The 14336-nt window shown below is 44.3% G+C and overlaps 1 protein-coding gene across 4 annotated transcripts in view; it reads left to right on the top strand.

Annotated features, from left to right (window-relative positions):
* Positions 1 to 14336, top strand: part of TENM2 (teneurin transmembrane protein 2) — a 1539571-nt gene that overhangs the window by 1364118 nt on the left and 161117 nt on the right. For all 4 annotated transcript variants that reach the window (XM_027606095.2, XM_027606096.2, XM_027606098.2 and 1 more), the window contains one exon: positions 3896 to 3997. In XM_027606095.2, coding sequence (XP_027461896.1) covers positions 3896 to 3997 — 102 coding nt within the window. The remainder of the gene's footprint in view (positions 1 to 3895; positions 3998 to 14336) is intronic.

The following is a 14336-nucleotide window of genomic DNA, read 5'->3' as shown; positions in this document are numbered from 1 at the left end:
AGAGCATATGTCATAATCAGCAGCTGGCTTAGTTGGAGTCTACAGGGACTCGGTGAAATGGTTAATAACACAAACAATAACCACACACATTTATGGAGCACGGACAATGGGCCAGCCTCTGGATTAGGCCCTCTGTGGGGAATAGGCCGGCAAACCCATAGAGTAGTTATCATGAAATAAGTACTCCCAAAATTCTATTTTCTAGTTGAGAAGGCAAGACTGAGAGAAGTTAAACAACTTGCCCAAGGTCACACACCGTAATCGGGGGGTGGAGTCAGCATCCAAACTCTCCGGAGAACTGTGCTCTTAACCACTGGATTGCTTTGGATTCCGGCCAAATAAATGCCTTTTCCCCAGCACAGCAAGTTTTCTGGGGACCAGATTATCTAATAATGGCTTCTGCCCTCCATCTCCTTTATCCACATAGACACAGATGTTGTGGTAGTGAGATGCCCTTCCCCCAGGCCATTACCCTCGTTCACTTGTCAGAGATGGGAATAGCAATTCTCCCCAGAGGATTTCTCTCGTCTGGACTGTAGCTCAAAGAGAAAGTCAAAGGTAATCGGCCTAATAATTGGGCAGACATCTTGATAGAGCAATGATAGTAATTGGCCTGAAACGCAGGGAAAAGAACAGTGTTTTATTTGGTTCAGAGGTTCTCCCACACATATCTATTATCAGAACGTTCTCCATCAAGAGCAGCCAGGAGCGCCGAAAGCCCCTGTGATAGGAAACAGAAGGAAAAATGTTAGACGGGTGTCAACCAGCGATCACACTAAATATACCTTTGACTCAGGGAAGTCTTTTGATGTGTTTTGGAGAGAAGCAGCCTGCTTTCAGAAATGAGTTTCATCTCAGGGGACAACAGAGGGGCATACTTGAAGCAACAGTGCAGATTTAGTGGAGGCTGCCCTCTGCCTGTGTAAAAACCCCATTTCCTGGGCTTCCTCTCAGCACCTGCCATTGTTTCCTCAAGAAAACCTAAACCAGGCTGACAGAAAGGAAAACTGATAATATTGCCACCGTGATATGTCTTCGAGGATTGCAGAAGGGGGACCGGAAGGGTGGGCTCCTTTTAGAGCTCAGCCAGACCACGTGATTGTTCTTTCTCTCAAAAACTGTAGAAATGCTGAGAGAATGCAATGAAAAATACTCTTCAGTTTTTGCTTATTTTTGATTCTCCTACCCTCCTGCATACACACGTGTGCACACATGTGCACACACACACACTCTCCGAAAACAGTTTACCAAGGGCCTGCTGTGTAACAAGCGTTGAGAATACCTCAGCGAATGATGCAGATCTGGTCTATTCCCCATGGAGCCTGATGGGGGAAGACAGACACATGAAAAGGCAACTGCGGGAATTACAGGAACGTAGAGAAGGGGTCAAAACCCTTCTTAACTGAGGGAAGGTGGGGAAGGAAGATTCTCAGGAGCTAAATATTTTCTAAACTGACATTGAAGGATAAATACCTCAACTGAAGGGCAAGAGAGGCCTTCCAGCCCCACAAAGAGCCCGTGCAAAGAGCTCAGTCCTTTTCCATGAGATTCTGGTGGGCAAAGAGGTCCCTCAACCTCTGCTGCTTTATCTCGGAAAATGTTAGGTTTGGGAACAGGGAGCTTTGAGTTCAGAGATGTCAGTTTCCACCAAACCATCCCCAGACCTAGATGCTGGTCTAGAGAGAAGCAATCTCTACCTCACTGTAGGGGTGACTTCTTAAAATGTAAGTTGGCCAGTGCCGTTTCTATGTTTAAAACTATTTGTTCCCATTGGTCACAGAATGAATATATAGATATAGATATAGATATAGATATATGTATATATATATATATGAGCCTGTATTGTCCATGACAGTGAAAATTCTATGAGGTCAGAGACCTTGCCTGGACACACCTGGCATTCACCAATGCCTACTATAGTGCCTTGCATATAATAGGTTTCTAGTTAATAAAGTGAGCCATACATCAGGAACTGTGACAGCTCTGAGAGCTCACCCTAATTGTAACCTAACATGTTAGCCTGCTAAAATTTCATAGATATTATCAGAAAACATGAGACTCCTGGGTCAGAGACAAGGGCCTTTATTACTCAGAGCAATGCAATATCCAGATACTGGTAAATGTTCCAGTCCCCCAAGCCCCAGTTCCCACAGGGCGATATCAACAGGGTCAGCTAGTACCTGCACATGCAATAGATTGCATTACAGAAAAGAAATCCTGGATTTATTGCACCTGAGTCTTTCAGAATGGGCGGTGAGCCTGCTTGTTCTTTGCTCTAGAGGAAGATACTATCCTTATTACACTGGTGAGTAAGTAAACCTGTCCTTTGCTCTGGAGACAGACACCCTATCTGTCTTCCAAGGTCATTCACTATGCAGACAACCTTGGAAAGATAGTCCAGAACTAAGGCAGTCGGTGTCTCAGCTCATAAGACATTGAGGAACACGAATGGAGGATTGGAGACATGGAGAATTGTCTCCCAAAACCATGTGAAATTGCTGATTTTGGGTCTGCCCAAGCAACTGTTTGGTGATTCAACCTAAAGCTTCTTGAATGAATGAATGCACGATGAGTAGATGGAAATCGGTAGCCACTTGGATGTTTCTCAGCCCACCTGTAGAGCCAACCTCAAGGAATTTCAGTCTGAAATGTTAATTGATAAACATTAAAGAAATTGACCTGATGGAGTCTATGGTCTTCTATCTGACTTTAAAGAAGCAAATATACTCATTGAGTTCTCCTCAGAGTACCAGAAACCAACTACCCCTTGGTTCTGGAAGAAGAGAGCGGAGAAAGGAAACATTGTAGAAAGAAAGCAATATGCAAGGTTTGGTTTTTCAGTCCAAAGTGGGAGTAAATGGGACATTTGGTTTAAAGGAGAAATCTTCACCGCTTTCAGATTACTCCATTAGGAGCCATCTGACTTTATAGTCTTTCATGCAACATCACCAAGTCAATGACCCCAACTCCCCAAGGGCTGTGTAAAGGTACAGCCAGGGCAGAGTGGCTTGCATTTTTCTTTTCATCATCTTAGTAATTTGGAACCTGAAATCCTAAATGTTTATTTTAATTTAAGGCAAAAAGTTAGGATAATAATAATTTTAAAAGAATATGCCTGTGTCTGTGTAGACCCAAATCAACATGAAAAAGTCTCTAAATGATCCCGCTGAAGTGATGACCTGAGAGTACACAGAGAAAGGTAAATCATGTAATAGGATGGCTATGCTGGTTAGGACGAATGGGAACTAATTGATTTTCATGAAAAATAAGATGTAAAAAAGGTAAGCATAAAAGGACTTTTGGACAAGCTAAAACCTACTACTTAATGCACCCCAAATCGTGCCTCCATTGGCCAGTCTTATACATTTGGATTTTTCTTTCCTTAAAGCAAGAATTTTTTTCTACTCTGCAAACCTGAGATCAGGAACATCCCCTGTTGTTTGGAGACTCATCCCCTGTACCCGAGGCTAAAGGCTGATATCCCACATGTCAAACCAAATCTCAGACTGAGAGTCAGATATTGGAGGGGCTTGGCGGGAAGGGGCCGGCATTCATGATGTTTTAAACTTGTCAACATTTGGACATGGGAAATTTCAGATTTAAAAATCAAACAAGTCGTTTCTTTTGAAAAAGCAGAAGTTGCAGCAGTACTAAACCCTGCATCTCTGCCTGGGTGCTTGTCAAATAGAGAGCAGTGGTTACTTCCTCACATCATCCAAGTTGCACTGGTCCCCTTAACTTCCCAGGCCCTCCGCTCACTCACGCTCCTGCCAATCCCCTGTGGGTACTGGAGGTTTACTCCCACTGCTCTTCAGAAATGGCGGGCAGTTGATGACGAAATTGCTTCATCAGCAGGCAGAGGAAAAGGTAGTTGCTGAGTTTCTCTCTTTTTCAGATTCAGTGCAGGACTGTCCACGTAACTGCCACGGGAATGGTGAATGTGTGTCCGGACTGTGTCACTGCTTCCCAGGATTTCTAGGAGCAGACTGTGCTAAAGGTACTTGCCACTACTTCCAGGCTATGGCTGGAAAACAAAACCTAGGCTTCTTGGTGGGGGGGGGGGGGTGCGAGGGTGCTCCAAAGCAGCCTCCCCCCAAAATTCCACTGGGACAACTTGTAAACTCATGCATGCTAGAAGCCCTAACCCTTGAGCAAAGAGCCGGCTTTAATATATGACAATTGGCCAATATACCTATAGGAGCATGGAGGTTCTCCTTGGCACCGAGGTGTGCTGAGAAGAAAGATTTGCTAAAAATGAGATGGTTGGATTTCCTGTAAAAGCAAAAGTGAATTACCATCACTCCTTATAATCATTAAATTCTATGTAATGGAAGATTAAGCATCTCAGGGTTAGTAAATTTCATTCATTCTGCCCAGCTACACTCTTAATCTAGGAAGCGCTATTTATCTTGGTGGAATCGGTTTTAAATTGTATTATTAATTTATCTACACTCCTTTGCACAGAATTGCTGGGGCCCTCGGATTCTTGGGGGAAAGGTAATATAAGAGAAAATGAACAGGGACTCACAAAACAGGGACTTAGGGGCTGCATATCTAGCTTGCAAGAGACCTTGAGCATAACCTTCAAGGGGGTCTATCAGAGGCAAGCGTAGTGGAGAGCAGAGCTTCCCACACTTTTTAGATACAGTGTGCACACGCATACACACGCACGTGTATGTTCTAGGTAAGTACAACTATAAAATTAAAATTAAACGTTCACAAAACTTACTGCTCTTTACTCCATAATTCTTTTTCTATTCTACTCTATTTTATTAAAAAAAAAAAAACCAGTGAAAACCAACTACCCTGATTCCTCACCCACCAGGAGGTCACACCCCAGTCTGAGAAGCAGTGAGGGAGAGGTTCAGGGCCCTTGCTGAGGAGCCAGCTGGGTGTTGAACCCCAGCTCTGCCACGTGAGGGTCTGTGTGACCTTGAGCGAAGGATCTAACATGTCTGAGTCTCTGTTTCCTCTTCTGGAAAAGTGGGGGGGTTCCTTCACACATTCATTGTGAGGATGGGATGAGATAAACACACCCAAAGCTCTTAGCAGAACATGTTGTGATCCCTCAAAGGGTTCATATTTACCATTTTTATTTATGTATATGACATTATATTTATTTACATATTTATATAATATTTTTATGTGCTCTCCTTTAAAAGACCATCCTGCCTTGATGCTCTGAGAGAGGCAATTATTAATAAAGCTACTCTGTAAATGCTGAATAGTGCCACCCCTTTTTCCCATGCTCACCACAGTTGCTGGGGAAAACTGTATTTCAGATATTCACAGTATTTCAAAGATGGGTGATCCCCAACTTTTGAAGTACAGACTGCTGAGGGAATGGGACTTCCTCGTGCATGAAGTTCTGGATTTGGTTGTGCGTGTATGCGTGCATGAGACTAATTCCTAAATGACGCCACCTACCGACATATCCTCTATCACGAAATAATGCAAATGTTTTGGTAAACTCATCAGATACAAAAGGAAAAGAGAGCTAGAGGCCACCGGACTGTCGTCTCTGCACACTCTCCGCACACTCTAATGACATGTGGACACCTGACCGAGTAGACCGTGGAGCCTGGAGCTCCTACCCTTGAGTGCTTTGCTCAGTCAGGCTCTGAGGCACCATGTTGACACAGTGGATGGCACAGTGCATCCCTGTGCCAAGCACCGTTCCTGGTGAATGCTATAAAGGAGGGAAAAACTCAATATCGTTTGAATGGCCTTTCTTGCGTTATCTAATTTTCCTAGGAGCGAAGGCATTAATGAGAGGAAGGACGGAATGGTCCTTTTGCATGTGGCTGCAAATGGACTGAACCCGCCGCTGCAGGCCTGTGAGCTGTAAATGTATATTAACACTGACACACATCGATGTATTATTAATCCTAAAAACCATGTGTGCTCTGGCAGCACATCCTGTTACTGGCCTTTCAGCCCTAAGTATCTCAGCCATTTAAGAACTCCTCTCTCTAAATCCATTTGCAGATGGGCGTCCATTCTGCATTATGGATCTGTAATGGCGTGTGCATTTAGCTGCTTAAAAGGACTCTCGGTGTGTGTTTTGCATTCACCACCTGTACTGTGGCTGGGTGCACGCTCCAAGTGTGCATTAGCCATGGTATATAATTGATCCCTACGAAACAAATATTGAGCGGCTGTTAAGAGTAGTTACTCCTGCATACTCAGGAGCTGTTCCTGAATTCAGCCTTTGAACTTGTTGTATATTTTAATTTAGCTCTTCATGCCTACAGTGGACAAAATTGAAGTATTTAAAGAATAAAATTGTTTCCTCCTTGTCTGCCTATTTATTCCTGGCAAATTTGCCTTAAGAGAGTTAGAAGTAAACTGCCTCTTTGCCCTAAAGATACTTCTTCCTTAGTATTTTTGAAATGGACACAGTTTAAGCTCTTTCATTAACAACAATATAGGGAAATATTCCAAACCTTTCTTTCCTGAACTCTTTCGTGTACCTCCTTTATGATTTTTGCCAAATTCATGGGCCACCTATGTTATTATTTACTGAACATATTTCTTTAAGTCAACTCATTATGTTTGTTTTTTTTAAGATTTTATTATTTATTTGACAGAGAGAGCATGCGCACAAGCTAACACAAGCAGGGGTGGGGGGGAGGCAGAGGCAGAGGGAGAAGCAGGCTCCCCGCTAAGCAGGGAGCCTGACCTGGGGCCCAATCCCAGGACCCTGGGACCATGACCTGAGCTGAAGGCAGACGCTTAATGGACTGAGACACCCATGCGCCCCTCACTATGTTTACATAGATAAATTTCTTCTAAAAGGAAGAATGTCAAAATCCAAAATTTTTTAAAAAGAGAAAACTTATCAGTTGCAATAAGTAGAAGATGTTAGTGCCACCTTTGACCTATCAAGAGAGGAATATTTTCACAGTCATGAGCATTCAAGCCAAGTCAGCTTCTCACACACTTTTTCACATCAAGAATCCCAAAAGTAGACCTGAGCCCATGTGCACCAGCCTGGCTTCGAGAGAGACTCAAGCCTTGAACATCTCATTTTCTAAATATTAGCTCCTCAGAGTAACAAAAATCGCTAACTACACCTGTGTGATGAAGTGAGCAACCAGAAAAAAATAGGCACACAGATTTAATGGTACGAGCTTCAAGTGAGTAAATGTAATGATTAGCACCTGAGTTACTTGTGAGTTAAGCCTCCACTTTAGATTGTTTTTAAATAAAAACTAATAGATATTAAGTATTAAACATCTACCAGGCATTGCAGGAAGTACTTAAAACATACCATCTTATCCTTTCTCATATCAATAATATGAAATAAATCCTATTTTAACTACCCCTGCCATGTTTTAAGGTTTTTTTTTATATTGAAATCCTTTCAGACTTGTAGACAGTTTGCAAAAATAGCACATAGAGCTCCCGTACAGAATTCACCTAATGTCAGCATTTTAAATTATCATGGTTCAGTCACTGAAACAAGGAAATTAACACTGAAACAATGCTCTTGACTAATTTACAGACTTTTGTTTTTTCCAATTTTGCCTTTTTTTTTTCTGGTACAGACCCCACATTGTATTTAGTTGTCATGTCTCCTTTGTCCCCTCCAATCTCTGAAGGGTCCTCAGTCTTTTCCTTGTGTTTCATGACCTCGATCATTTTGAACAGTACTGGTCAGGCATTTTTTAGTATGTCCCTTGATGCGGGTTTGTCTGATGTTTTCTCAAGATGAGGCTGACGTTGTACGTTTTTAGCAAGATGCCGTGCCCTCGTCAGTGAATCATATCAAAGACACATCTCTGGTTTTTAATCAGAAAAAAATTAGAATGTGGTTATGTGTGTGTGTGTGTGTGTGTGTGTGTGTGTGTGCGTGTACCTTCCCACCAGAGCCGTGAGGCCCTACCCCATTGGTCCTGCACAGTTTGTCAGTGGCTATGACAGATTGCCACTCACAAATAGCTCCTGAGCGCACGAAGCTCCGAAGTGTGCGCAGGAGGTAAGTGGAGCCAACAGGGTGAGGCAATCATGCTCGCAAGCGCAGAGGAGAGACATCTGGTCCTGAGTCTCCTGCCACGCAGACTGGCACATGCCATCTCCCAACTGTGGCCCATGATCGCTTCTCTTCTTTCTTGATAAAAGCCTTAGGAAGGCCCAAGTCCCAAGTCCTCACTCAACACAAACTCCCATTTGCTGTGTTCCCTCCCTGAAGGCTGTGCCCAGGATGCCTCCAGTCCTGCTAGTTCTCCTGCCAGGGGAAAGATTTGCCATGTTAGCAAGCGAGATTCCCATCACATCTGAGCGACCGGCTCTGTGTCCAAGTGACAGAAATATGGATTTACTCTCTTGACCTCACACTGCACCTCCCGTGCCCTCAGATGTGCGGTGCAGACAGCGGCTCCTTGTCTTCTTAGAAACCTGCCAGTCTGCATCAGGCATCTGAAGACAGCCTTGCAGTGAATGGAGGAATCAGTCAGTATGAATTCGCTGAGCATTCATTCCACAGCCCCCACCGAGCTGGGGTCCTGAGGGGCTCAGAAGTCAAAATGGAACTGACCCTCACATCAAAAGAATGTGTAAGGGTTCTAACACATTGTTCCAAGTCAGCTGAGGGGACAGAACTCACTCGTGCATCCAACAAAGGCTTATTATGTGCTTGCTATGAGTCAGGTACTGCACTAAGCGCCAGAAATACAACGATGAGCCAGCATGCCAGGGCCCTGCCTTCTGAAAACTTCCAGTCGGCTGGATGCACAGGATCGGCGAGTGGGAAGTGTACATGTTAAGTCTTAAATGAGTGATGTGGACTTTGAATGGCATAGACATTATTTCTTTGAAGATTTTATTTATTTATTTGAGAGAGAGAGAGCGTATGTAAGGGCTATTAGAAATGACAGCCCCTGCCGCTCACAGCTGTCAAGGGAGGCCCAGAAATGCCACCACCATGGGAACATAAAGCCTTCTCTCTGGCAGTTGGTCTCATTTCCTACCCAGCTTCTGTGGAGGCTTGAGAAAAGAGAACAGGCATCTTGCCATTTTTCTCCTGTTCACTGGCAAATGTCCCCACTACCCAGTCCCTCCTGGGGTTCCAACACTCGAGTCAAACTCTTCCTCATCCTCATCCGTCATTGCTGACATTTATTGAGTTCCTACCCTGCGCCAACCACTGTACTAAGCAACCGCATAGTTATCTCATTTAACCATCAGTAGCCCTATTTTATGTATGGCTACTATATCCCCTTTTACAGATGAGGAAAATGAAGCACAGAGAGAGGTTTGATAACTTGCTGAAGGTCACTCAGCTAGCAAGTGGTATTGTTGGGATTCAAACCAGGCAGTCTGGCCCATGCTCTTAATACTCGACCATGAAATTCGCCTTGAGAGACATGAGGCATAAGGAAGATGCACTTTGCAAGCAGTTTGTGTCGTGGTTGCACACTAGGATTTGGGTTTGAACCCAAGAAAGCTCTATAGGAGAGGAGACTAGAGTTTACTAAGTAGAAAGTGCTGAGCCTGCATTCAAATCAAAGTCCATCTGACTTTGGAGCCTGTTGCTCAAGCCACTCTCTTCCCAGCTCCCAGAGATATCCCATCACCTCCCTCATCACGTCATTTGCCAAGTCCTGTTTCATCAACCTCCTCCATGCTCTGCTCCATTTCTCCTCTCTACCTTCCCAGTCACTGCCCTGTGCATGTGGCTACCAGCCTCTCTCTGATGGCATTCCCCCTTTCCACAACCTCCAGCATTCTGCAGTGCTCTGGGGAGTAGGTACAGGTATTACTCTCTTCAAACACCTTCAGGAGCCAGGTGCCTCCCACAGTGGCTACCAGACTTTGGTTTGCAGACATTCACGTGAGGAAGCTGTTACAAATGCATATTCCCAGGCTCGTCACCCCCATGCCAGCCAATTCTGAATCCATAGGACTGAGCTGGGGCTCAGCATGTGCATTTTTAACAAGCCTCCCAGGGGGCTATGATGCAGGTTGCCAAGGACCATATTCTGAAAATAAAGAACATTCTTAAAGTGACATTCAAGTTCTTTCATGATTTAAGTTGCTTGTGCACTATTATCTCCTACTAAAGCCCATACACCATAAAGCGTCATAGCCCCAGGCTATGCTGCTTCTTCAGCTGGAATGTTCTCATCAATCCCAACCTTTCCTATCAAACTGCTGCTCACAGGTCCCCACCTCCCTGAAACACCCCTAGACAGGGCCCTGCAGTCACACAGGGCTTGGCAACATCTTGGCAGTGACCCTTCCTTCATGCTGTTCCAGGTTCTAGCTGGGTGATTCCCTCCGTTTCTCCTGCCAGATCACAAGTTTCTAGCCGTCGCCTTTATCACACCTCCTCGCACCCAGCTTGGTACCCAGGAAGCAGTGTGTGGTCTCTAAATGTTTGGTGACTTGCATTTAGGGGATAAGACTTGTAAAGATGAAAACATTGCCAGAAAATGTGCAAGAACCAAATGAGTGCTAGAGAACAGGGTTCTAATTTATCAGATTAATCATGCGGTGATGAATCAGCCAACTTTGAGGCACAAATTTAAATGAAGGCAAGGAGGGAGGGAAGAGGAGGAATAAAAAAGAAAGAAAAAAAAGAGAGTTGACATTGATCCCGCATTTTATATGCATTATCTCAGAAGAGCACAGTGATTAAGAACAAAAGCAAGAATTTGAATTTGTTGGGATTGAAGCTGTGCTCCTCCAGTCAGCTGGACCCATTTTTAGGTGTCAAAGATAAGCTCCATGAGCCTTGGTTTTCTCATCTGTAAAATGGAGGCAAACAGTAATACTACCTGTCGCATTGCTGTGAGGACTAAAAAGTAAATTCATGTCAAGTGTGTAGAACCGTGCCTGGCATATATCAAATGCTCCATAAATATTAGCTAGTATTTGTCTTCATGAGTCTTTGAAATCCCTGTTATTTTCCTTATTTTACAGGAGAAACAGAAACTTAAGGAAAGTAAGCTACTTGCCCAAGGTCACATAGCAGGGCCAGATTTTGAGGCTGTGTCTGGCTGACTCTTGGCCTTACAGCCCTAATGGCCACAGGGTATAGAGGCTTTGTAGGAAGATCCCCTGAAAGGGGGGCAGCGACAACTCCCAAAGCCCACATGGGCAGCTCAGGCTGTCTGACTGTCCTAGCTGGACACTGCCTCGTAACCTGCTTTCCCCATTAGTCACTCCCCTTAGCGGACTTCTGCATTCAGAAAAGGAATGACAAGCCCCTTATCTCCTCCCTGTTGGTGGAGGGGTCCTCCCCACTGCCCCAGAAACACGTCCCACAGAACTTTCTTGGCACAGAATCCCCCTCCTCCTTTTTCAGCTGGCCTCACCTGTCAGTGAAAGACACCCGGTCCACACCGGTCCTCCGCGGAACAAGCATGGATGCACCCTGTGTGTTGCTCCTTCAAACACTCTGTCTTGCACACCTGTCTCCCTCCGCTCCCCCCAGCTCCCCTCACAATCCCCATTAATGCACAAGGGCCAGGGGCCATGATGGCTGCCACAGCACATCGCGGTTTGATGGCTGAATCCCAACTCTCCTTCCTCCCACCCCTAACTGGAGAAAATGTGCGGGAATTCCTTGGCAGCAAGGGCCCAGGACAGGGGGCTTAAAGTAGATGCACTTGGAAAACACTTTGTACAAAGGGACTGAGGCACTATGCCAAGGGTTTTATATGATTATCTCATTTCCTCTCTACAACATAACGATAACATCATTATCGTCCCCATTTCACAGCTAAGGAAACTGAGGCTCAGAGAAGATAAGGCACTTGCCCAGGTATGGCATTAGAACCATACTCATCAGAATCACCTGTTAATACACAGCTTGCTGGGCTCCCACCAGAGTTTCTGATTCAGTTAATAAGTAGGTCTGGGGTACTAGCCTCAGCCTGGGGAGCTTGTTGAATATCCAAACCCTGAGGCCTGATGAATCAGAATCATCTTCTGATTCCAGCCCTTCTGAATCAGAATCTGCATTCTTATGGGATCCCCAGAAGACTCTTGTGCCATTCAAGTCTGAGTCTAGATAACATTGCCCTTGAACTCTGCTGAGACACCCCAAAGAGAGTTGTGACCAAAAGCAGCAACGTCACTTTGACCCCCACCCCGTCTCCCGGCTCGCGGAGGAGGAGGAGGCCCGCCTCCAGCGTGTAGAAGTTGCATTCCCCATTATGTAGTGGCCTCCTGTGAGTCCGTACCCACAGCCTCCAAAACTGGCTATTCACGTTTCCTGTGCTTGCTGTATTACCAAACAAATCACTTCTCGGGGCTTAAATCAGTGAGCCCTCCCCCAGGTTAAATTGCTTTGGAGGCCAAAAAGGTTTTTGTTTTTTTTTTTTTCCCTTTGTAAGTGACTAGGTAAGTTGCCAAGCGGCCTTAGGAAGCAGAGTGCCTAACTAACCCTGGGGGAACTTGCTGTCAACAATGATGCAGAGTAGGAGAAGTAGTAGGGTTTTAGGAAAACCTTCTGTATTAGTAAATAAAGCAGTGTTAAGAGAGGAAGTCAGCTGGGATGGGTGATGTGAAAGAGGGTCCTTTACCCTTACCTGTCCCTTTATAATGGGATGAATCAGAATAATTTTCTCCTAATAAAAATGATAATAAAATCCATTTATAGATTTCTTATTATTTGCCAGGCACTGTACATAGCACTTTATAGACATTATCTCGTTTTACCCTCTTAAAAACACAATCAGGTAGGTACTCCTGAATTCTTGTCCCATTTTAAAGATAAGGAAATCAAGGCTGAAAATAGCATCTATTGTCACACAGCCAGTAAAAATGAAGGGAAATTCAGCTAACTCCTAAGCCTACACTATGTCTGGCACTGCTCTACCAGCTGGGGAGACAGCAGTAAATAAATAGACCCTCTAGGTCTTCTGGAAGCTTCCGTGCTTGTAGATAACAAGACAACAATAATTTGCAGACGCGTCTCATTGCTTGAAACACAATAAGTGAAAAGCGACTTCATTTCTGGACTTGAGCTGCAGAAAGGTTTACTGTGTACTGTGAAGAATTTAAATATTCATTATGTAATTAATGTTGTTCAGTCACACACACACACACACACACACACACACAACTTAGACGTTTCTTAAGAACAGCTTAAGCACTTACCGATTGAGAACTTTTATAACTCTCAAAATGGAGGCATCCCCATATCTCTACAGGTATTTTAAATGAATTGAATTAATCATAGGCTTAAAAGTCTCTTGCGATCTTCGTTAACTTCCCTGGGTTTAATTAAAACATCTGTGCACTTTTAATTTATCGATTCATCCAACTCATATGTCATGTTTTTAACACACCCCAGCATGCTCTGCATCATTTTTAACCCGATTTCCACTTAACTAAAGCAATTAAATTCACCCCGGATTAATTAAAGCATCCATACTTTCGTGCTTAAGTCAGCGTGTGCGTCTTTCCCCACATGGCTCCTGAATGTCAGAGATCTGACACACCTGATGAGTTTTTTGTCCTTCTGGAAATTCTTCCCTGAATCGCTTTCTTGCTTATTAATGTGCCATTTGACAGAACAGGAACGAGGAAGTTGGTGCACCTGAACTTTGGCCCTCTGGGCCAGAGATTCTGCCCCTGTCTGTCAGAAGTGCCCTCTGCTTTCTCCTTCTCTTCGTGGGGGTCCTGCTGGATCTTGCCCCCACTGAGACCAACTAGCACTGGAATGTTCCAGGCAGGAAGTGGGGGTTGCTCTTTGGGTCAGAGGTGACCATTGTGATCAGAATGGCTGGTGATCTTTGCATTTGTACTTTTATAATTGTTCCTAACTTTTATTTTCCAACCTCCTCACTCTTCCTACACAAAGAGCCCTTTATCGCCCTGCCCAATTCCTAGGGAGGGAAAACTGAGGCACGGAGGTCAACAGGCTTCTCGGTTGGGCACAGTGAGTCAGAGAGCTATCCAGACAGTGACAAATTATCCCCAGCCCCAGAGAGCTAGTTTACATTTCTGCCCCCACCAGCTGTGTTTGACAGAGCCCATTTCCCCTCAGCCACGGCAGTCTTGGTGGTTATCAGTCTTTTGAATGTTTTTTTTTCCTCCAATCTAATAAGCCAAGGATTATTTCTCCTCATTATTTTATCTATACTTAATTAATTGCTAGTGAAGCTGTGTGTCTTCTCATACTTTTATTGGCACTTTACATCTCTATTTATATGTTCTTTGCCCAGGTTTTCATTCATTCGTCACTTTTTACTGATTTGTAAGAGCTTTTTATGTATTTCAAATAGCAAACTTTATTCTGTAAAATGTGTTAAAAATATTTCTTCCTGAGGTTGCTCATCCCTTAATTTTGTTTAGGGCATTCTTTGCAGTATAGAAGATGT

The sequence above is a fragment of the Zalophus californianus genome, chromosome 5, assembly GCF_009762305.2.
Source record: "Zalophus californianus isolate mZalCal1 chromosome 5, mZalCal1.pri.v2, whole genome shotgun sequence".
NCBI classification, from domain to species: domain Eukaryota; kingdom Metazoa; phylum Chordata; class Mammalia; order Carnivora; family Otariidae; genus Zalophus; species Zalophus californianus.
Note: the sequence above shows the minus strand (reverse complement) of the source record. Positions and strands in the feature narration are given on the sequence as shown.